Source organism: Salmo trutta, chromosome 16 (genome assembly GCF_901001165.1).
Source record: "Salmo trutta chromosome 16, fSalTru1.1, whole genome shotgun sequence".
In the NCBI taxonomy this organism is placed as follows: domain Eukaryota; kingdom Metazoa; phylum Chordata; class Actinopteri; order Salmoniformes; family Salmonidae; genus Salmo; species Salmo trutta.
The window spans coordinates 37,826,258-37,850,040 of NC_042972.1; the positions used below are offsets into that span (position 1 = coordinate 37,826,258).

The 23,783-nt window shown below is 45.2% G+C and overlaps 1 protein-coding gene across 1 annotated transcript in view; it reads left to right on the top strand.

Annotated features, from left to right (window-relative positions):
- The window catches only part of LOC115150715 (rho guanine nucleotide exchange factor 10-like protein), a 178,176-nt gene that overhangs the window by 118,487 nt on the left and 35,906 nt on the right, over nucleotides 1-23,783 (top strand). The window contains exons 22-24 of the mRNA XM_029694267.1: nucleotides 10,213-10,427; nucleotides 14,145-14,302; nucleotides 17,251-17,393. Of these exons, the coding sequence (XP_029550127.1) occupies nucleotides 10,213-10,427; nucleotides 14,145-14,302; nucleotides 17,251-17,393 (516 nt within the window). The remainder of the gene's footprint in view (nucleotides 1-10,212; nucleotides 10,428-14,144; nucleotides 14,303-17,250; nucleotides 17,394-23,783) is intronic.

Consider the following 23,783-nt stretch of genomic DNA (forward strand, 5'->3'; position numbering starts at 1 on the left):
TCCATGCCTACCACTGTTGTGTCATCAGCAAACTTAATGATGTTGTTGGAGTCGTGTTTGGCTACACAGTCGTGTGTGAACAGGGAATACAGAAAGGACAAGTACACCCCCAAGGGGCCCCAGTGTTAAGGATCAGCGTGGCAGACATGTTGTTGCATACTCTTTCCACCTGGGGAGCGGCCCCTCAGGAAGTCCAGGATCCAGTTGCAGAGGGAGGTGTTTAGTCCCAGAGTCCTTAGCTTAGTGATGAGCTTCTATGGTGTTGAATGCTGAGCTATAGTCGATGAACAGCATTCTCACATAGGTGTTCCTTTTGTCCAGGTGAGAAAGGGCGGTGTGGAGTGCGATTGTGATTGTGTCATCTGTGGATCTGTTGGGGTGGTATGAGAATTGGAGTGGGTCGATGGTTTTTTGGTGAATAAACCAACTGATTCGATGAAAGATGGAATTTAATTTGTCTTTCTGCCCATATTTTCATTTAAAGTACTCCAAAGTTGTTTCCATCATTCTTTATATCATTGATCTTGACTTGATCTTGACTTCATAATACGGTTTCTACTTTTTGTAGAGTTTAGTCACATCATTTCTCAATTTGCAATAAGTCAGCCAGTCAGATGTGCAGCCAGACTTATTAGCCATTCCTTTTGCCCCATCTCTTTCAACCATACGGTTTTTCAATTCCTCATCAATCCATGGAGCCTGAACAGTTCTAACAGTCAGTTTCTTAACATGTCCATGTTTATAAATAATTGGAAGAAGGACTTTCATAAATTCATCAAGTGCAGCGTCTGGATTCTCCTTATTAATCACATCAGACCAACAAATATTTTTTAACATCATCCACATACGAGTCACAGCTAAATCTTTTGTATGACCTCTTATACAGTATTTTAGGCCCCGCTTTTGGAACTTTGGCTTTCCTGGATATAGTCACTATATTGTTATCACTGCATCCAAAGTTTTATAGTATTAGTAAAAATGTGATCAATGCATGTACCTGTAGTGTTTGTTAACATCCTGGTAGGTTGATTAATAACCTGAACTAGATTTAAAGGCACTGGTTACAGTGAGAAGCTTCCTCTTGAGTGGACAGCTTGATAAAAACCAGTCAATATTCAAGTCTCCAATTAAGTAGACCTCTCTGTTTACTTCACATACACCATAAAGCATTTCACACATATTTTTTAGATACTGACTGTTAGTACATGGTGGCCAATAGAAACACCCCAAATGAAAAGAGTTAAGATGAAAACTAGTCAATATTCAGGTTCCCAAGAAAGTAGACCTCTCTGTTTACATCAAATCAAACTTTATTTGCCACACGCGCTGAATACAACAAGTGTAGACTTTACCATGAAATGCTTACTTACAAGCCCTTAACCAACAGTGTAGTTCAAGAAAAAGAAAATATTTACCAAGTAGGCTAAAATAAAAAGTAATTGTCACGCCCTGACCAGGTGAACTTTTCTATTTTGGTCAGGGTGTGGCATTTCTATAGTTTATTTTCTATGTTTTGGTATAGCCTTGCTTTGGGGCGTATTTCTATGTTGGGTTATGTCGATTCCCAATCAGAGACAGCTGTCGCTAGTTGCCTCTGATTGGGGAATCATATTTAAGTTCCTTTTCCCCCACAATGTTTGTGGGTTGTTGTCTCTTTTTGTTTGAGCAGTAGCGATACGTTTATTCTCTGTTTTGACCGTGTTATTTCAGTCTGAAATAAATAACATGTGTTCGCTCCCAGCTGCGCCTTGGTCCACTTCTTCCTTCCTGCACGACGATCGTTACAGAACAACCCACCAAACCAGGACCAAGCAGCAGAGGAACGAAGAGGAAGGATGGACATGGGCCGAGTTAAGGAGGAGCATTTCCAGGGCAATGGAAGAGTTTAGGGAGACCGAGAGGCATCCCCAAGAATTTTTTAGGGGGGGGCACAAGGGCTGTTTGACGGGGCAGGAGCTGCCCGCCAGTCAACAGTCGTCGGAGCTGCCCGCCAGTCAACAGTCGTCGGAGCTGCCCGTCAGTCAACAGTCGCCGGAGTGGTCAGACTGCGCTGAACTGCCGGAGTGGCCAGACTGCGCTGAACTGTCGGAGTGGCCAGACTGCGCTGAACTGCCGGAGTGGCCAGACTGCGCTGAACTGCCGGAGTGGCCAGACTGCGCTGAACTGCCGGAGTGGCCAGACTGCGCTGAACTGCCGGAGTGGCCAGACTGCGCTGAACTGCCGGAGTGGCCAGACTGCCCTGAACTGCCGGAGTGGCCAGACTGCCCAGACTGTCCCGAGCTGCCAGGCGTCCCCAGTCCAGTCCGGCCCGTCCCTGCTCCCCGCACCAGGTTAGTGGTGCGTGTCCACAGTGCTGTCCGGCCCATCCCTGCTCCCCGCACCAGGTTAGTGGTGCGTGTCCCCAGTCCAGTCCGGCCCGTCCCTGCTCCCCGCACCAAGCCAGTGGTGCGTGTCCCCAGTCCAGTCCGGCCCGTCCCTGCTCCCCGCACCAGGTTAGTGGTGCGTGTCCCCAGTCCTGTCCGGCCCATTCCTGCTCCCCGCACCAGGTTAGTGGTGCGTGTCCCCAGTCCTGTCCGGCCCATCCCGGCTCCCCGCACCAAGCCGGTGGTGCGTGTCCCCAGTCCAGTCCGGCCCGTCCCTGCTCCCCGCACCAGGTTGGTGGTGCGTGTCCCCAGGCCAGTCCGGCCCGTCCCTGCTCCCCGCACCAGGTTGGTGGTGCGTGTCCCCGGTCCTGTCCGGCCCGTCCCTGTCCCCCGCACCAGGCCCACGGCACGTGTCAACAGTCCGGCACGGCCTGTGTCTGGTCCACCGGTGATCAGTCCTGTTCCGGTCGGCGGCTCCGCTCCGGAGCCTGAGCATGCCGCTCCACCGTGGTCCAGTCCGGGTCAGAGGGGTAGGGCTAGGGTGGAGGCAGGGGGAGAAACACGCCCGGGGCCAGAGCCTCCACCGAGGGTGAGGCGCCCACCCGGGTCCCCCCCACTAAGACTTTAGGTTGGTGCGCCGGGAGTACGCACCGTTGGAGGGGGGGTACTGTCACGCCCTGACCAGGTGAACTCTTCTATTTTGGTCAGGGTGTGGCATTTCTATAGTTTATTTTCTATGTTTTGGTATAGCCTTGCTTTGGGGCGTATTTCTATGTTGGGTTATGTCGATTCCCAATCAGAGACAGCTGTCGCTAGTTGCCTCTGATTGGGGAATCATATTTAAGTTCCTTTTCCCCCACGATGTTTGTGGGTTGTTGTCTCTTTTTGTTTGAGCAGTAGCGATACGTTTATTCTCTGTTTTGACCGTGTTATTTCAGTCTGAAATAAATAACATATGTTCGCTCCCAGCTGCGCCTTGGTCCACTTCTTCCTTCCTGCACGACGATCGTTACAGTAATAATAAAAAGTAACACTATAAGAATAACAATAACGAGGCTATATACAGGGGGCACCGGTACTGAGTCAGTGTGCAGGGGTATAGACTAATTGAGGTAATCTGTACATGTAGGTGGGGGCGAAATGACTATGCATAGGTAACAAACAAACAGCGAGTAGCAGCAGTGTACAAGAGGAGGGGGGTGTCAATGAATTGTACGGTGGCGGTTTCTATGAATTGTTCACCAGTCTAATGGCTTGGGGGTAAAAGCTATTGAGGAGCCTTTTGGTCCTAGACTTGGCGCTCCGGTACCGCTTGCTGTGCGGTAGAAGAGAAAACAGGCTATAACTTGGGTGACTGGAGTCTCTTACAATTTTATGGGCTTTCCTCTGACACCGCCTATTATATAGGTCCATAGAGGTCAGGAAGCTTAGTCCCAGTGATGTACTGGGCCGTTTCCACTACCCTCTGTAGTGCCTCATGGTCAGATGCCGATCAGTTGCCATACCAGGTGGTGATGCAACCGGTCAGGATGCTCTCGATGGTGCAGCTGTAGAACCTTTTGAGTATCTGAGGACCCATGCCAAATCTTTTCAGTCTCCTGAGGGGGAAAAGGTTTTGCCGTGCCCTCTTCACGACTGTCTTGGTATGTTTGGACCATGATAGTTTATTGGTGATGTGGACACCAAGGAACTTGAAACTCTCGACCCGTTCCACTACAGCCCTGTTGATGTTAATGGGGGCCTATTCGGCCTGCCTTTTCCTGTAGTCCACGATCAGCTCCTTTGTCTTGCTCACATTGAGGGAGAGGTTGTTGTCCTGGCACCACACTGCCAGGTCTCTGACCTCCTCCCTATCGGCCGTCTCATCGTTGTCCATGCCTACCACTGTTGTGTCATCAGCAAACTTAATGATGTTGTTGGAGTCGTGTTTGGCCACACAGTCGTGTGTGAACAGGGAATACAGAAGGGGACAAGTACACCCCCAAGGGGCCCCAGTGTTAAGGATCAGCGTGGCAGACATGTTGTTGAATACTCTTTCCACCTTGGGAGCGGCCCCTCAAGAAGTCCAGGATCCAGTTGCAGAGGGAGGTGTTTAGTCCCAGAGTCCTTAGCTTAGTGATGAGCTTCTATGGTGTTGAATGCTGAGCTATAGTCGATGAACAGCATTCTCACATAGGTGTTCCTTTTGTCCAGGTGAGAAAGGGCGGTGTGGAGTGCGATTGTGATTGCGTCATCTGTGGATCTGTTGGGGTGGTATGAGAATTGGAGTGGGTCTATGAGAGATAGTAGTGGCTATATAGTCAAGTAACATCCTTAGTATCTTTCCATGTAAGTTGTCAATGCCAGTACCAACTTTACAAAATTCTAACATACAATGCTTTTCTTTCATTATTTGTTTTTTTAATGCATTTTACTTCCAATGTATTTTTGGTGACTAAACCATCTGATTCCGGATTAATCTCCCGCTCATTGAAAGCGGCAGCTCTAGCCTTTAGCTCGATGCGGATGTTGCCTGTAATCCATGGCTTCTGGTTGGGATATGTATGTACAGTCACTGTGGGGGCGACGTCGTCAATGCACTTATTGATGAAGCCAATGACTGAGGTGGTGTATTCCTCAATGCCATTGGATGAATCCCGGAACATATTCCATCTGTGCTAGAAAAACAGTCCTGTAGTTTAGCATCCGTGTCATCTGACCAGTTCCGTATTGAGCGAGTCACTGGTACTTCCTGCTTTAGTTTTTGCTTGTAAGCAGGAATCAGGAGGATAGAATTATGCTCAAATTTGCCAAATGGAGGGCGGGGAGAGCTTTGTATGCATCTGTGTGTGGAGTAAAGGTGGTCTAGGATTTTGTCCCCCTGGTTGCATGCTGGTAAAAATGTGGTAAAACTGATTTTAGTTAGCTTGCATTCAAGTCCCCGGGCCACTAGGAACGCCGCTTCTGGGTGAGCATTTTCTTCTTTGCTTATGGCCTTATAGAGTTGGTTGAGAGTGGTCTTAGTGCCAGCTTCGCTTTATGGTGGTAAATAGACGGTTACAAATAATACAGATGAGAACTCTCTTGGTAGATAGTGTGGTCGACAACTTATCATAAGGTACTCTACCGCAGACGAGCAATACCTCGAGACTTCTTTAATATTAGACATCACGCACCAGCTGTTATTGACAAAAAGACACACACCCCCACCCCTCATCTTACCAGAGGTAGAATCTCTGTTCTGCCGGTGCATGGAAATTCCCGCCAGCTCTATATTGTCCGTTTCTTCGTTCAGCCACGTCTGGGTGAAACATAGGATGTTAAAGTTTTGGATATCCCGTTGGTAGGATGATCATCAATTTTTTATTTTCTAACGATTGCACTAATGGAAGGCATTGGGAGTTTACTCGCTCGCCTCCGGCTTCTCAGAAGGATCCCCGATCTGCGTCCCCTTTTCCGGCGTCTTTTCTTCACGCAAAAGGCGTGGATCTGGGCCTGTTCCAGTGAGAGCAGGATATCCTTCTTGTCTGACTCGTTAAAGGAAAACGTTTCTTCCAGTCCGTGGTGAGTGATTGCTTTTCTGATGTCCAGAAATTATTTTTGGTCATAAGAGGCGGTAGCAGCAACATTATGTACACAATAAGTAAAAAAATAAGTTGCACAAAACTGTAAAAGGTCAGCCATGTTTGTTGGCAACAACTTAACCAGATACACTATCAACCTTTTCACATATATTATTTAGATACTGACTGTTAGAACTTGGTCAATGTGCCCCCCCCTCCTAATGACCAATAACCTTGTCTCATTCTGTCCATTCTGTGGAAGATGAGTTTTAAAGGGGTCACCTTGTCATCTGATTCAACAGTCAACTGCTGTATTTCATCCCTTCATTGGGATTGAGTTTGTCATTGCTCAGTACCCGACTCAAGCATTAAATCAATCATCTTAAAGAAAACCCTCAATTGTCAAGCCATGCACAGCCTTTCAAAGTACAGTATTTTTTTATATCTCTGTTCTCCGTTGATGAAAAGATCTGAGTTTTAGAAATTGTTTGATGTTCTAGAGATGACATTATGAATCCATTACAGTCTGTGGTCTCTGAATCTGAGGGATATTTAAAAGTGATGGAGGACTATAGACAGGATTTGAAAGGATATTTGATTTTAACTTTAGTCTCTGCTGAAACTGCTGACAGTTGCGAATATCACATCTAAGAGGAATTACAGAAGACGAAGTGTTCTCCGTCTTCTGAAATTCTATCAAGACGTGCATATTGTAAGCATGAGCAAGTCACTAAAAAAGATGGCCCATAGTCTCCTATCCAACATATTTCTCAACCACCATTCACCCAGACCCTATTTGCCTGTGTTGTGTTAAGGCACCTGCATACTAGGTTTGGTTTGATCCTAGCAGAACTCGGCTTGGTGAAGAAAACTTCTGTGCCTCGCAAACTCCCCTAAAAGACTGCTTGAAAAATGAGAAAGAAGCAGAAATATTAGTTTGTCTTCTTGAGCCAACGTAGAAACAACATAGCCATAACACTTCCTCTGAATAGTCAGAATTCATCTAAGAAATCTGTAACGAATTTTGACATTTTTGCAGAGAAGGTCTTAGTTGCACAATTTAACATTCACTAAGATGTTTGGTGCAGTATTTCTCAAGCAAATTTTATTTTCTGAAAACTATTTGTCTTTTGTTGAATGGCAAGAAAGAACTGCTGACCAACCACAGACGAAGAGGGCGTAGACTTCGGCTACCAAACTTGGACTAGGCCTCAAGAAGAATGTCAAACAGCCGTAAAAAAAACCTGCCGAACACCAAAGCGGACAAATCATAATATATACCCAAACTGTTTAGACTGGGAAGCATGTTTGCTGTGACCGACGGTCTTTACTGACCTTTAAATGACCACCTCATTCTCTGCTGGTGGCTAGGGGAGAAGATGTCTTGACCCAGATACAGTTGAAGTCGGAAGTGTACATACACTTAGGTTGGAGTCATTAAAACTCATTTTTCAACCATTCCACAAATTTCTTGTTAACAAACTATAGTTTTGGCAAGTTGGTTAGGACATCTACTTTGTGCATGACACAAGTCATTTTTCCAACAATTGTTTACAGACAGATTATTTCACTTATAATTCACTGTATCACAATTCCAGTGTGTCAGAAGTTTACATACACTAAGTTGACTGTGCCTTTAAACAGCTTGGAAAATTCCAGAAAATGATGTCATGGCTTTAGAAACTTCTGATAGGATAATTGACATCATTTGAGTCAATTGGAGGTGTACCTGTGGATGTATTTCAAGGCCTACCTTCAAACTCAGTGCCTCTTTGCTTGACATTATGGGAAAATCCAAAGAAATCAGCCAAGACTTCAGAAAATAAATTGTAGACCTCCACAAGCCTGGTTCATCCTTGGGAGTAATTTCTAAACGCCTGAAGGAACCACGTTCATCTGTACAAACAATAGTATGCAAGTTTAAACAGCATGGGACCATGCAGCTGTCATACTGCTCAGGAAGGAGACACGTTCTGTCTCCTAGAGGTGAACGTACTTTGGTGCGAAAAGTGTAACTCAATCCCAGAACAACAGCAAAGGACCTTGTGAAGATGCTGGAGGAAACAGGTACAAAAGTATCTATATCCACAGTAAAACGAGTCCAAATCAACATAATCTCAAAGGCCGCTCAGCAAGGAAGAAGCCACTGCTCCAAAACCACCATAAAAAAGCCAGACTACTGTTTGCAACTGCACATGGGGACAAAGATCATACATTTGGAGAAATGTCGTCTGGTCTGATGAAACAAAAATAGTTTGGCCATAATAACCATCGTTATGTTTGGAGGAAAAAGCAGGAGGCTTGCTAGCCTGAAGAACACCATCCCAACCGTGAAGCACGGGGGTGGCAGCATCATGTTTACATTTACATTTTAGTCATTTAGCAGACGCTCTTATCCAGAGCGACTTACAGTACTGAATGCATACATTTTATTTAATGCCTTTTTTTGTACTGGCCCCCCGTGGGAATCGAAACCCACAACCCTGACGTTGCACACACCATGCTGGCGTTGCAAACACCATGCTCTACCAACTGAGCCACTGAAAGAATAAACGTTTTGTTTTCGAAATGATAGTTTCCGGATTTGACCATATTAATGACATAAGGCTCGTATTTCTGTGTTTATATGAATCATAATTAAGTCTATGATTTGATATAGCAGTCTGACTGAGCGATGGTAGGCAGCAGCATGCTCGTAAGCATTCATTAAAACAGCAATTTCCTGCGTTTGCGAGCAGCTCTTAGCAATGCTTGAAGCACAGCGCTGTTCATGACTTCAAGCCTATCAACTCCCGAGATTAGGCTGGCAATACTACAGTGCCTATAAGAACATCCAATAGTCAAAGGTATATGAAATACAAATGGTAGAGAGAGAAATAGTCCTATAATTCCTACAACCTAAAACATTAACTGGGAATATTGAAGACTCATTTTAAAAGGAACCACCAGCTTTCATATGTTCTCATGTTCTGAGCAAGGAACTTAAACGTTAGCTTTTTTACATGGCACATATTGCACTTTTACTTTCTTCTCCAACACGGTGTTTTTGCATTATTTAAACCAAATTCAACAGGTTTCATTATTTATTTGAGACTAAATTGATTTTATTTATGTATTAAGTTAAAATAAAAGTGTTCATTCAGTATTGTTGTAATTGTCATTATTACAAATATATATTTTAAACAAAATTGGCCGATTAATCGGTATCGGCATCTTTTGGTCCTCCAATAATCGCTATCGGCGTTGAAAAATCATAATCGGTCGACCTCTAAAACACACACACAGTTATGTTGTGGGGGTGCTTTGCTGCAGGAGGGACTGGTGCACTTCACAAAATAGATGATATCTGAACATCTGAAGACATCAGTCAGGAAGTTTAAGCTTGGTCGCAAATGGGTCTTCCAAAATGGTAAATTACCCCAAGCATACTTCCAAAGTTGTGGCAAAATGGCTTAAGGACAACAAAGTCAAGGTATTGGAGTGGCCATCACAAAGCCCTGACCTCAATCCCATATAAAATTTGTGGGCAGAACTGAAAAAGTGTGTGATCCTAACTGACCTAAGACAGGGAATTTTACTAGGATTAAATGTCAGGAACTGTGAAAAAGTGAGTTTAAATGTATTTGGCTAAGGTGTATGTCAGTTTCCGACTTCAACTGTATACTGTATCTTACTGACCATAGATGCCTGCCTACTGTCTCTCTAGGTCAGTGGTTTCCAACTTTTTTTTTTTTCAGTCCGGATTTCAACTTACTCTTGAAAGTTATTATAGTAGAATGCACAAGGTTCAATTTCGAAATTTGGTAGGGTATCATCTGTTTTCCTCTTGTCATGCGAGTCATTGCATACCTTAGAGAACTATTTATAGCTTGTCAGAAATGTCCAGATCAACGAGCCTATGTCTGCTAACGTTTTTTAGCTAGGTTTTTCTAGTCCATAGATTTTGTAGTAATTATTTGAGTCACTAAATATAACATGAATACACATTATACGTGTGATATTTGTATGAAATTGCAACGAAATTTGCTTTAAAACTGCACATTTTCTCCACCGACGTGGGGTTTGTACAGAGAAATTGACATAGAAATAGATGTGGCGCGTACGTGGGATATTCCCTAATGCTGGTAGGGGTGCCTGAGTGAAAAGGTTTGGCAACCCCTACTCTAGATGACTAGTGCTGTAGTATCTTAATGACCCAACTTTTCTCACTCTAGGTAGCCAGTGAGGAGTATCCCACCGTCTCTCTCTGCAGGTGACTAGTAGATGAGTATTTTACTGACCTTATATACCCACTTTTCTCTCTGCAGGTGGCCAGCGGAGGAGATGTCACCCAGGGGCAGGTGGAGATATTCTCCCTGAACAGGCCCACACTGCGTCCAGTGAAGACCCTCCAGGTGGGGGCCCCAGTGAGGTGTCTGGAGTATGTGCCTGAACCCAGACCCTCAGAGGAGGTGGAGGCTGTAGCCTTCAGGAGCTCTACTGGGGTGGGGAACACCATCTGTTTGGGACTAGATGATGGAAGGTGAGGAGAACACAGCTCTTAGAGAAATGGTCAAATACTGTAGTGTGAGTTACACAGCGATATTCTTGTATTTACTGTTGTTGGTATCACCACTATCATCCTACTCTGACGTCAATTTGTTTTCACAGAGAGTCATAATCTGTATTCAATTTATGTAAGGCTGCTCTCAGACTAGTAGTAGTAGATCGGACCAAGAAATCAGAGTTGATTTCATACACGTTGAATCCCGGTGCACAACCATTTCTTATTTTCCTGTCTACTGTCTATATTTTCCCATTTCTACTGCATGTGGTGATTGCATTACTTTCTCAGAACGAGAAAACAGTCTTCTTGCATTTGAGATGCAAGATATTGCCAGTTTACTGTAGTTATTTTCTCTGCAAATGTTTCTGTTATTCATTTGGGCACCAGAATAAAATGAAATGTGTCATTTATCTCTTTATGTTAACTCATTCCCTCAACTCATTCACTCTTGTATATTTGTCCTGAGATGAGAGAAAATACCAATGTGTATAAACCCTGGATGACTGACATGGGGGCGCTGTACTGAAGCCACTCCACAGCCATCTTGGTACTCCTCCTCTATTGTAAAAAAACAAAAAGCTATAGAAATGCATTTATTAATGTTTACATTCATTTTTGTCAAGTGTATTCTGTTACAGACACCATAATTCATAATTTTCTATTGTATTATGCGAACTGAACATAAAACATGTTAAATAAATAGTACTAATGTCCCCACCTCACAAAGAAATACAAAATACCTGTAATTGTCACGCCCTGACCTGAGAGAGACGTTTTATTTCTCTATTTTGTTAGGTCAGGGTGTGGGGTGGGCATTCTATGTGTTGTATTTCTTTGTTTTGGCTGAGTATGGTTTCCAATCAGAGGCACCTGTCTATTGTTGTCTCTGATTGGGAATCATACTTAGGCATCCCTTTTTCCCTCCTTCAGTGTGGTATCTTGTTTTTGTACAGCTCAGTAAGCCTGCAGAACGTGACATTCGTTTCCGTTGTTTATTATTTTGATTTAGTGTTCTGAGTTATACTGAACATGAGCACTTACCACGCTGCACCTTGGTTTCCTCCTTTCGACGATCGTTACAGAAGATCCCACCACAAAAAGACCAAGCAGCGTGGTCCGGAGCAATGGACCTGGGAAGACATCCAGGACGGAAAGGGATCCTGGACGTGGGATGAGATCCAGGTTGGATGGCATCGCCTCCCATGGGAACAGGTAGAAGCAGCGAGAGCAGAGCGACGACGAGACGAGGAACTAGCACGGCAACGACGGACGCACGAGAGGCAGCCCCCAATTTTTTTGGGGGGGGGGGGGCACACGGGGAGATTGGTAGAGTCAGGGTGGAGACCTGAGCCAACTCCCTGTGCTTACCATGGGGAGCGAGTGACTGAGCAAGCGGTGATGCGCACGGTGTCGCCAGTGCGCATTCACAGCCCGGTGAGCTCTGTGCCAGCGCCCCGCATTTGCAGGGCTAGAGTTAGCATTCAGCCAGGAAGGGTGGTGCCAGCTCAGCGCTCCTGGTCTCCAGTTCGCCTCCTCGGTCCAGGATATCCTGCGCCGGCTCCGCGCACTGTGTCGCCAGTGCACACTCACAGCCCAGTGCGTCCTGTGCCAGCGCCCCGCATTTGCCGGGTGAAAGTAAGAATCCAGCCAGGACGGATTGTGCCAGCTCTATGCTCAAGACCTCCAGTGCGCCTCCACGGCCCAGTATATCCTGTGCCTGCTCCACGCACCCGGCCTCCAGTGAGTCTCTCCAGTCTGGTACGCCCTGTGTCTGCTCCTCGCACTTGCCCGGAAGTGCGTGTCACCAGTCTGGCACCACCTGAGCCAGCCCCACGCATCAGGTCTCTAGTGCGCCTGCCCAGTCCGGTGTGTCCTGTTCCTGCTCCTCACACTCGCCCTGAGGTGCGTGTTACCAATCTGGCGCCACCTGTGCCAGCCCCATGCATCAGGGCTCCAGTGCGCCTTCCCAGTCCAGAGCTTCCGGCGACAGTTCCCAGTCCAGAGCTTCCGGCGACAGTTCCCAGTCCAGAGCTTCCGGCGACGTCCCCCAGTCCAGAGTCTCCATTGACGTTCCCCAGTCCGGTGAGACCTGTTCCAGCTCCACGTAAGAAGCCTCCAGTGATGATCCATGGCACGAAGCTTCCAGTGATAATCCATGGCCCGGAGCATCCAGTGATTATCCATGGCAAGAAGCCTGTAGGGATGATCCATGGCCCGGAGCCTGTAGGGATGATCCATGGCCCGGAGCCTCCAGTGATGATACATGGCACAAAGCCTCCCGGAACCTCCTGAGACGGCCCGCAGTCCGGAACCTCCTGAGACGGCCCGCAGTCCGGAACCTCCTGAGACGGCCCGCAGTCCGGAACCTCCTGAGACGGCCCGCAGTCCGTAACCTCCTGTGACGGCCCGCAGTCCGGAGTCTTCAGCGACGGTCCGCAGCCCGGAGTCTTCAGCGACGGTCCGCAGCCCTGAGCCTCCAGCGGCGGTCCGCAGCCCAGAGCCTCCAGCGGCGGCCCGCAGCCCAGAGCCTCCAGCGGCGGCCCGCAGCCCAGAGCCTCCGGCGAGGATCTACGGTCCGGTGGCACAAAAGCGGAGGGATCAGTGGGCGGAGCGGGGACTACGCCCCGAACCGGAGCCGCCACCATGGGTAGATGCCCACCCGGACCCTCCCCTATAGGTTCAGGTTTGCGTCCGGGAGTCCGCACCTTTGGGGGGTTGGGTACTGTCACGCCCTGACCTGAGAGAGACATTTTATTTCTCTATTTTGTTACGTCAGGGTGTGGGGTGGGCATTCTATGTGTTGTATTTCTTTGTTTTGGCTGAGTATGGTTTCCAATCAGAGGCAGCTGTCTATTGTTGTCTCTGATTGGGAATCATACTTAGGCAGTCCTTTTTCCCTCCTTCAGTTTGGGATCTTGTTTTTGTACAGCTGAGTAAGCCTGCAGAACGTGACGTTCGTTTTCCGTTGTTTATTATTTTGATTTAGTGTTCTGAGTTATAATAAATACTGAACATGAGCACTCACCACGCTGCACCTTGGTCTCCTCCTTTCGACGATCGTTACAGTAATTTTGTTCTTGAAACATTATATTGAAATTGTAGAATTATATTAATTCCTATGGAATTGCTCCTTCTGGGGAGTACATTTTAGTACCCATAGAGTACCACAATATGAGTCAAAATACCTAGAGAGATTTACATGGTTATCAAAAAGTAATTCCAGGGTAGATCTACACGAAACACAACCCTTATTTTATGTGTTTCTAAAATTCCCTACGGGAAAAATTTATGGTGGAAAAACAATTGGAATAATTTCCCTGTGTGACCGCTAGATTTGATTTGGTATTATGACAGCATCAGCAATCCAGGGTTTATATATACATGTACATCATTGGAAAAGACAGAGTGTAATAGCAGCACAATTTCAGCATTTATTTTAGCGGGACACAATAGAATGACTGTCAACTCCGAAGTTAGTTAACGTTCGCTTTCAAGAAATAAAAAGTAATTGTAAAGAAAAAAAAAAGCTCAGCACAGTCACTGAACTTCAGATGGAATCGAGAAAGAACGAGAGGCTGCACACACAATACTGAAGCAGCAAAGTGCCCAGTTACATCAAATGACACATTAACGAGGTACTCGGTCTTCATAAATTATGTTCATTTACGCTGTACCTGCTCCTTTTCCCACCAGCATCCTGGTGTATGGCAGTGTGAACACTGAGGCCCAGTGCCTGTTGAACCTGCGGAAACCTCATAGCTGCCCTGTCCTGTGCCTCAAACATTGCACCAACTTGCTGTTTGCTGGGCTCAGGGATGGAACCATGATGGTCTATGGAAGAAGTAATGGAGGTAAGAAGGTCTCTCCCTGGCCTCCAGAGTGGCGCAATGGTCTAAGTTATGCCACTAGAGATTCTGGGTTCGAGTCCAGGTTCTGTCGCAGCCGGCCGCGCCCGGGAGACCCATGGGACGGCGTACAATTGGCCCAGCTTCGTCCGGGTTAGGGGAGGGTTTGGCCGGCAGGGATGTCCTTGTCCCATCGCGTACTAGCGATTCTGTGGCGGGCCGGGCACAGTGCATGCTGACATGGTTGCCAGGTGTACTGTGTTTCCACTGACATATTGGTGCGGCTGGCTTCCGGGATAAGTGGGCATTGTGTCAAGAAGCAGTGCGGCTTGATTGGGTTGTGTTTCGGATGACTCACAACTCTCGACTCCGTACTGGAGTTGCAGCGATGAGACAAGACTGTAACTACCAATTGGGGAGAAAAACGGGGTAAAAAATAGAAATCCCTGTATGTCAGGAATATAGTCCTCAGATTTAAATCCAAAATGGCAGAATTGTGTTCAAGCATCACACTACTAACATAGCAATTTATTTATGTCAGTAGTCATAGATGGACACTCAGAAATACATGTTTCAAGCTATCACCATTATAGCAATGAAAGCAATTGCAGTACAATTAAAGCAGGAGAATGGAATACATTTATAATTATGTCACGCCACTAATACTCGTACAAATATTAGCTAGTAATTGATATTAATTCAGATAATCATTGCATTCACTCATTAGCCTACCATAGCAACAATGTGTAAGAATTGTATTATATTGTATGGAATGTGACATTAAAATGGATAGGTTATTTTGTTATTAGACATTATTAACAGGGCTTGTATCTGTAACAAAAATGGCTTTTGATTTAGTAATCCAATCAAATTAGTAGTGCAATTATGAGTCTTACTGTTTCCTTGTTTCAATTTGTACATCTGTCGATTTGTACATGCTAATGCATGTCTCAATCTGCTGCAGTGAATGCTTCAGTGAGTGTGCAAGAAACATATTTTCTGTCATGCATTCAGTCTGCTTGGGAGACATGTAATGCGTGGTAGGATTTTCAGGGGATTCCATCAAGTGGATACATTTGTGAAAAGCAACTTAATTAAGACTAGCAACCTTTGAAAATGTTGCCTTAAAATACCTATTTTATTGCCCATTGTTGGTGATATTCCCTGCCAGTGTGAAGAAATTACACCTGAAGTCACCATACAGTGGTTGGCATGGTTGTGCTTTGGTCAGTCAGACATATCATACAGTAGGGCCAGGAGGCTTAGTTAGCACAATCTCAACATTCACTCTCCCAGTCACCTCAGCCTGCGGGAGCACAATGGCTTTATCACCGTGCAGTGTGGTGTGGTGCGTCTGTCCTGGCTGTGTCAGTGTGGCTGCCTGCATCTCCACAGCACTCTACTCTGCTCTCACCTCCAGCCATGCAGAAAGGATGATTAATTACGCCAGTGTGCTGCGTGTCGATTAAATATGACTATTCATGTTATGTAAAATTAATAAATAAAAAAGAGGGAGAAGACAGGTGAAAAGCTCTGGAGTGGAGCGTGGATGGTGTCAGGCAATGTTTGTGCATTTTGCACAGCTGTTAAAGATTGATGCCCCTGGATGGTACGCTACTGCCTGGAAACCATGTCTGCAGGAGTAGGAAAATATCAAGTCCTCACATGGGACTTCTATCAAAAGGCATATGAACAGCATTCCCAGCACATTGTTGCTTAGCTGAAAATCCCAATTTCTTTTTTCCTTTTGTGGTGCGTGTGGTAGAGCAGTGACATCGCTTGTGCATGGGCCGAGGGGACTTTTAAAAGACTGAATTTGAAAAGGTGGAAGAATGACATTTAGAACACGACAAGCAATTAACCTGGGCAAGTCATTGTGAAGCTATTCTGTTTTGAAAGGCAAGATATAAACAACTAAAAATGTTAATTAAATGGCTGTGTGCACTTTCTTCTTAAATGTTGCTTCATTAACGCACTGCAAATGAAATGCTTATGTAATGCGCTTTATAACACGTTGCCACAGAAGCAGGTATGGGTGCCCCGTGATTACAACTCAAAGGAAAAAGGTCTGCTTCATTTTCACACTGATGTGCAAAAAAAAGAAAGTTGCGATAAAGAAGTTGGAAAGCTGATTAAAGTGTATGGCTGATATTAGCATATGGTATTAAGAATGAATTATTGTTTAGCGCACAAGTCTCAAAACATATTCCAGAGACACTGCTTTCATCAAATTGTGATTCAAGCTGGTGTGTGCATACGTGAGTACTCGTGTACAGTATGTGTGTATGTCTATTTGTGTGTATGTGCGCACATGTGCATGCGTAGTTGCGCATGCACATGTGTGTTTGTGAAACAGTAAGTATTTGTATGTGTTTTCAGTTTGGAATATTTGTCTAGCAAACACCAGGGCAAGTTGCTTCAGTGTAAATAGAATAAATATAGTTTAATTGCCTTGCTCAAGGCAACAACTGCTGAATCACTACATTTCATAGTCAAACAGAAAGTGTAGCATGTATTTAAAACATAATCATAAACTGGTGATAACAAGTCATGATTTTGTCAGCTGTTTTAGCAGAGCTTTGATTTGTCCATTGTAAAGTAGGAGTAATGGGGCGGCAGGTACCCTAGGGGTTAGAGAGGCGAGCCAGCAGCCGAAGGGTTGACAGTTCTAATCTGTCCGGAAGTGAGCTGGCAACCAAAGGATTGCTGGTATCAAATTCTAGATGCTTTTGCTTGCCGTTGTGCCCTTGAACAAGGCACTTTACCACCCACAACAACTGCTCCACGGGCACCCTTCTACAACCTGTATGTATGTGGATCTTTCGGATGGGTTGGGATTAAAAAAAGCGGAAGTAACATTTCGGTTGGATCTTGTGTAACTGACGAATAAAGTGATCTTAAATATTCAGTTTAAAGTGTTCTAATCCTGAGTGTTGGTTGTGTTGTGCTCTCAGGTGAGCTGTGGGAGCCAAACTCCTGCAGGACTGTTATTGTGGGCCCAGAGCCGGTGCGGACTCTTCTGGTACTGGAGGACTCTATGTGGGCCAGCTGTGCCAACTCTGTGACCGTCATCGAGGGCTCCAGCCTTGCCACCCAGGTACAATAGGAGATGCACCAAGTGTTTTATAGTTTGCACAACAGCACACAAACACATACCTCCTGAAATGCTCCTGAAAAGCATCTTCACTTCCGCCTGGCATACTTTTCACAACTGCCTTAGAGCAGAGGCTCATGCACAGAATAGTCTCAACAAGCCCAACAATATCCTGTCTTTTCCTTCAACTCAACACACTTGCTATTGGAATTGTAAAATATATTCGAACTCAAAACTCCTTGAGTTATACATTGTTACTTAGCCTGAGTACAGAATGAGCTTTGAGGCAGCAGTGGCTCTCTGTGCTTGTACACTTTCCTGCCTGTCCAGTCCTCTGGAGATCAGAGCTTAGTCAGCTGAGTGACCACGCAAAGAAGACAAGGTTCTGTCTGGCTGGCTCCAGCATATCCCTCCTCCGCGTTGAACAGGCGTGTGTGCTCAGGTCGTCGCTGGTCGCTCCTTTCATAACTTTGTCTTCCTTACTAATGCACACCCTAGAGGGCTGACTTCACTGGGGCTGTGATGCGGAACTGGGATCAGGGAAGCAGCACTTGCCCCTGGGGCTGAGCAATAACTTTGTGATGGGGGCGCAGGCCAGGGTCGTGATCACTCAGACTCACCCCTCTCTACTACTTTAGTGGTCTAGCCCATTTACCTAAGTTAGAACAGCCTTACTGTCAGCTCTGCTCTATCTTGAATTGATGATCCTTGATAGAGCCGGCAGTTAACACAGAAGGCTACACTGCGCTCCCTGCACAGCTCCTGTGTAAATGGGCAGCGCCACACTGGTGTGACATCGCAGTGTGCCGAGCAAACAGAATAAAGCCCCTCAGACAGTCCTGTGGATCTGCATCCATCTCTCCTCCTTCTCCTCCTCTCCTCCCTTAGTGGGTTTGAAGCGACCTGTGTGTGTGTTCTGCATTATGACAGAGCTGTGGGAATGGTCCATCTGCCCTCAAAAAGAAGGGTTCTAAATCAGGCCTGTCGTCAGAGCCTAACCAGGGAAGACGGCATCGACACAGGGGCCTTTGATCAATATTGACAGGCTTGGCATGTCTACCTCCCTCTCCTCTCAACTCTATAAGATAGGAATATGCTTACTCCCCCTCCTTCCTCCTGTCCGACCCATGCCCACTCCCCTCCTTCTCACTCTCCTACCCATGCCCAATCCCCCTCCTTCCTTCCTTCACCTCCATGGCTGTGTGACTGTGGCTGTGGATTTGCTCCTCTCCTAAGAACAGACACATTGTCAAATCAAATCAAATGTTATGTCACATGCACTGAATACAACAGGTAAAATCAAATCAAATGTATTGGTCACATACTGTACACATGGTTAGCAGATGTTAATGCAAGTGTAGCGAAATGCTTGTGCTTCCAGTTCCGACAGTCCAGTAATATCTAACAAGTAATCTAATAATTCCCCAACAACTACCTAATACACACAAATCTAAATGGATGGAATAAGAATATGTACATATAAATACATGGATGAGCGATGGCCGAGCAGCATAGGCAAGATGCAATAGATGGTATAAGATACAGTATATACAGTGGCTTGCGAAAGTATTCATCCCCTTGGCATTTTTCCTATTTTTGTGCCTTACAACCTGGAATTAAAATAGAGTTTTGGGGGGTTTGTATCATTTGATTTACACAACATACCTACCACTTTGAAGATGCAAAATATTTTTTATTGTGAAACAAACAAGAAGTAAGACAAAAAAACGGAAAACTTGAGTGTGCATAACTATTCACCCCCCCCCCAAAGTCAATACTTTGTAGAGCCACCTTTTCCAGCAATTACAGCTGCAAGTGTCTTGGGGTATGTCTCTATAAGCTTGGCACATCTAGCCACTGGGATTTTTGCCCATTCTTCAAGGCAAAACTGTTCCAGCTCCTTCAAGTTGGATGGGTTCCGCTGGTGTACAGCAATCTTTAAGTCATAAATGTTTCCCCTTAAACCACTTGAGTGTTGCTTTAGCAGTATGCTTAAGGTCATTGTTCTGCTGGAAGGTGACCCTGCATCCCAGTCTCAAATCTCTGGAAGACTGAAACAGGTTTCCCTGAAGAAATTCCCTGTATTTAGCGCCATCCATCATTCCTTCAATTCTGACCAGTTTCCCAGTCCCTGCCGATGAAAAACATCCCCACAGCATGATGCTGCAACCACCATACTTCACTGTGGGGATAGTGTTCTCGGGGTGATGAGAGGTGTTGGGTTTGCGCCAGACATAGCATTTTCCTTGATGGCCAAAAAGCAACATTTTTGTCACATCTGACCAGAGTACCTTCTGCCATATGTGTGGGGAGTCTCCCACATGCCTCTTGGCGAGCAACAAACTTGTTTGCTTATTTTTTACTAAAAGAAATTGCTTTTTTCTGACCACTCTTCCATAAAGCCCAGCTCTGTGGAGTGTACGGCTTAAAGTGGTCCTATGGACAGATACTCCAATCTCCGCTGTGGAGCTTTGCAACTCCTTCAGGGTTATCTTTGGTCTCTTTGTTGCCTCTCTGATTAATGCCCTCCTTGCCTGGTCCGTGAGTTTTGGTTGGCGGCCCTCTCTTGGCAGGTTTGTTGTGGTGCCATATTCTTTCCATTTTTTAATAATGGATTTCATGGTGCTCCGTGGGATGTTCAAAGTTTTGGATATTTTTATTAATCACCCCTGATCTGTTGCTCCCCACAACTTTGTTCCTGACCTGTTTGGAGAGCTCCTTGGTCTTCATGGTGCCGCTTGCTTGGTGGTGCCCCTTCCTTAGTGGTGTTGCAGACTCTAGGGCTTTTCAGAACATTGTTCTATTGTATATATACTGAGATCATGTGACAGATCATGTGACACTTAGAATGCACACAGGTGGACTTTATTTAACTCTTTTTGTGACTTCTGACGGTAATTGGCTACACCAGATCTTATTTAAGGGCTTCATAGCAAAGGGGGTGAATACATATGCCCGGACCACTTTTCCGTTTCTTATTTTTAGAATTTTTTGAAATAAGTTATTTTTAAAATTTCACTTCACCAATTTGGACTATTTTGTGTATGTCCATTACATGAAATTCAAATAAAAAATAAAGTTCAATTACAGGTTGTAATGCAACAAAATAGGAAAAAACGCCAAGGGGGATTAATTATTTTACAAGGCACTGTACATATGAGATGAGTAATGTAAGATATCTTCTTACAACTAGGGGTTCCGCTAGTGGAATGCCTGCTCCAATATCCAATGGAAGAACGTGGCGCGAAATACAAAAACCTCAAAAATGCAATAATTTCAATTTTTCCAACATACGACTATTTTACACCATTTTAAAGACAAGACTCTCGTTAATCTAACCACATTGTCCGATTTCAAAAAGGCTTTACAGCGAAAGCAAAACATTATATTATGTTAGGAGAGTACATAGCCAAAAACAATCACACAGCCATTTTCCAAGCAAGCATATATGTCACAAAAACCCAAAACACAGCTAAATGAAGCACTAACCTTTGATGATCTTCATCAGATGACACTCCTAGGACATTATGGTATACCATATCCAAAAACTGCTTTTTACATTAGCATGTGATGTTCAGAACATGCATTCCCACCCAAAACGTCCGGTGAATTTAGTAAATTACTCATCATAAAGATTGACAAAATACATAACAATTATTTTAAGAATTATAGATACAGAACTCCTTTATGCAATCGCTATGTCAGATTTTAAAATAGCTTTTCAGCGAAAGCACATTTTGCAATATTCTGAGTACATAGCTCAGCCATCACGGCTATTTTGACACCCGCCAAGTTCGGGGCTCGCTAAACTCAGAATTACTATTAGAAAAATGGTATTACCTTTGCTGATCTTCGTCAGAATGCACTCCCAGGACTGCTACTTCCACAACAAATGTTGTTTTTGTTCCAAATAATCCATACTTATGTCCAAATACCTCCATTTTGTTCGTGCGTTCAGATCACTATCCAAAGGGTAACGCGCAAGCGCATTTCGAGACAAAAAATTCTAAATGTTCCTTTACCGTACTTAGAAGCATGTCAAACGCTGTTTAAAATCAATTGTTAAGTGTATTTTTCTCGTAAAATAGCGATAATATTCCAACCGGAGAATAGTGTATTCATTCAAAGAGGAATAGAAAAAACAGCTGATCTTGTGAACTTGCATATCCAATCTTTTAGTCACCAGGCAGACCACAGACAAACTGAGCTACAAAACTCTGCCCAGAGACAGGAGACGCCTCAATCCACTTTCTGAAGGCTTTAGAGAGCCAATGGAAGCATTAGAAAGTGCTACGTAACAGCACAGATACTGTAGTTTCGATAGAGAACCAAAAGAAGAACTACAAATTCTCAAACAGACCACTTCCTGCTTGGAATTTTCTCAGGTTTTTGCCTGCCATATGAGTTCTGTTATACTCACAGACACCATTCAAACAGTTTTAGATCATTCAGAGTGTTTTCTATCCAAATATACTAATACTATGTATATTCTAGTTTCTGAGCCAGAGTAGTAACCTGTTTAAATTGGGTACGTTTTTCATCCGGCCGTGAAAATACTGCCCCCTATAGCGAAGAGGTTAAGTAAACATTACTAAAGTGGTATTGCTTAAAGTGACTAGTGAGTCTCTATGTAGGCAGTAGCGTCTCTGAGTTAGTGATTGCTGTTTAGTAGTCTGATGGCCTTGAGGTAGAGCTGTTTTTCAATCTCGTGGTCCCAGCTTTGATGCACCTGTACTGACCTCGCCTTCTGGATGGTTGCGGGATGAACAGGCAGTGGCTCGGGTGGTTGTTGTCCTTGATGATACTTTTGGCCTTGCAATGACATCGGGTGATGTAGGTGTCCTGGAGGGCCGGTAGTTTGCCCCCGGTGATGCGTTCTGCAGACCGCACCACCCTCTGGAGAGCCTTGCGGTTGAGGGCAGTGCATTTGTCGTACCAGACAGAGGTACATCTGTAAAATTGTGTATCTGTAAAAGTTTGTCAGGGTTTTAGGTGACAAGCCACATTTCTTCAGCCTCCTGAGGTTGAAGAGGCGCTGTTGTGCCTTCTTCACCATACTGTCCTTGTGGGTGGACCATTTCAGTTCACCATACTGTCCTTGTGGGTGGACCATTTCAGTCTGTGATGTGTACGCTGTGGGTGGAGACCTTACCGTGAAATGCTTACTTACAAGCCCTTAATTAACCAACAATATAGTTTAAGAAATAGAGTTAAGAAAATATTTACTAAATAAACTAAAGTAAAACAATGTAATAAAACACAAGATATTTCTTTAACAATAACGAGGCTATATACAGGGGGTACTGGTACCGAGTCAATGAGTGGGGGTACCGGTTAGTCGAGGTAATTTGTAAAGTGACTATGCATAGATAATAAGGAGCAGCGAGTAGCAGCAGTGTAAAAACAAAGGGGAGGGGTCAATGTAAATAGTCCGGGTGGCCATTTGATTAATTGTTCAGCAGTCTTATGGCTTGGGGGTAGGAGTCTTTTGATCCTAGACTTAGTATCGCTTGCCGTGCGGTAGCAGAGAGAACAGTCTATGACTTGGGTGACTGGAGCCTTGATTTTTTTGGCCTTCCTCTGACACAGCCTAATATATAGGTCCTGGATTTCAGGAAGCTTGGCCCCAGTGATGTACTGGGCCGTACGCACTACCCTCTGTAGCACCTTGCTGTCAAAGGCCGAGCAGTTGCCATAGCAGGCTGTGATGCAACCGGTCAGGATGCTCTCCATGGTGCAGCTGTAGAACTTTTTGAGGATCTGGGGACCCATGCCAAATCTTTTCAGTCTCCTTAGGGGGAAAGGGTTTTGTCGTGCCCTCTTCACGACTGTCTTGGTATGTTTGGACCATGATAGTTTGTTGGTGATGTGGACACCAAGGAACTTGAAACTCTCGACCCGCTCCACTACAGCCCCGTCGATGTTAATGGGGGCCTGTTTGGCCCGCCTTTTCCTGTAGTCCACAATCAGCTCCTTTGTCTTGCTCACATTGAGGGAGAGGTTGTTGTCCTGGCACCACACTGCCAGGTCTCTGACCTCCTCCCTATAGGCCATCTCATCGTTGTCGGTGATCAGGCCTACCACTGTTGTGTCGTCAGCAAACTTAATGATGGTGTTGTAGTCGTGCTTGGTCATGCAGTCGTCTGTGAACAGGGAGTACAGGAGGGGACTGAGCACATGGCAGATATGTTGTTGCCTACCCTTACCACCCAGGGGCGGCCTGTCAGGAAGTCCAGGATCCAGTTGCAGAGGGAGGTGTTTAGTCCCAGGGTCCTTAGCTTAGTGATGAGCTTTGTGGGCACTATGGTGTTGAACTTTGAGCTGTAGTCAATGAACAGCATTCTCACATAGGTGTTCCTTTTGTCCAGGTGAGAAAGGGTGGTGTGCAGTGAG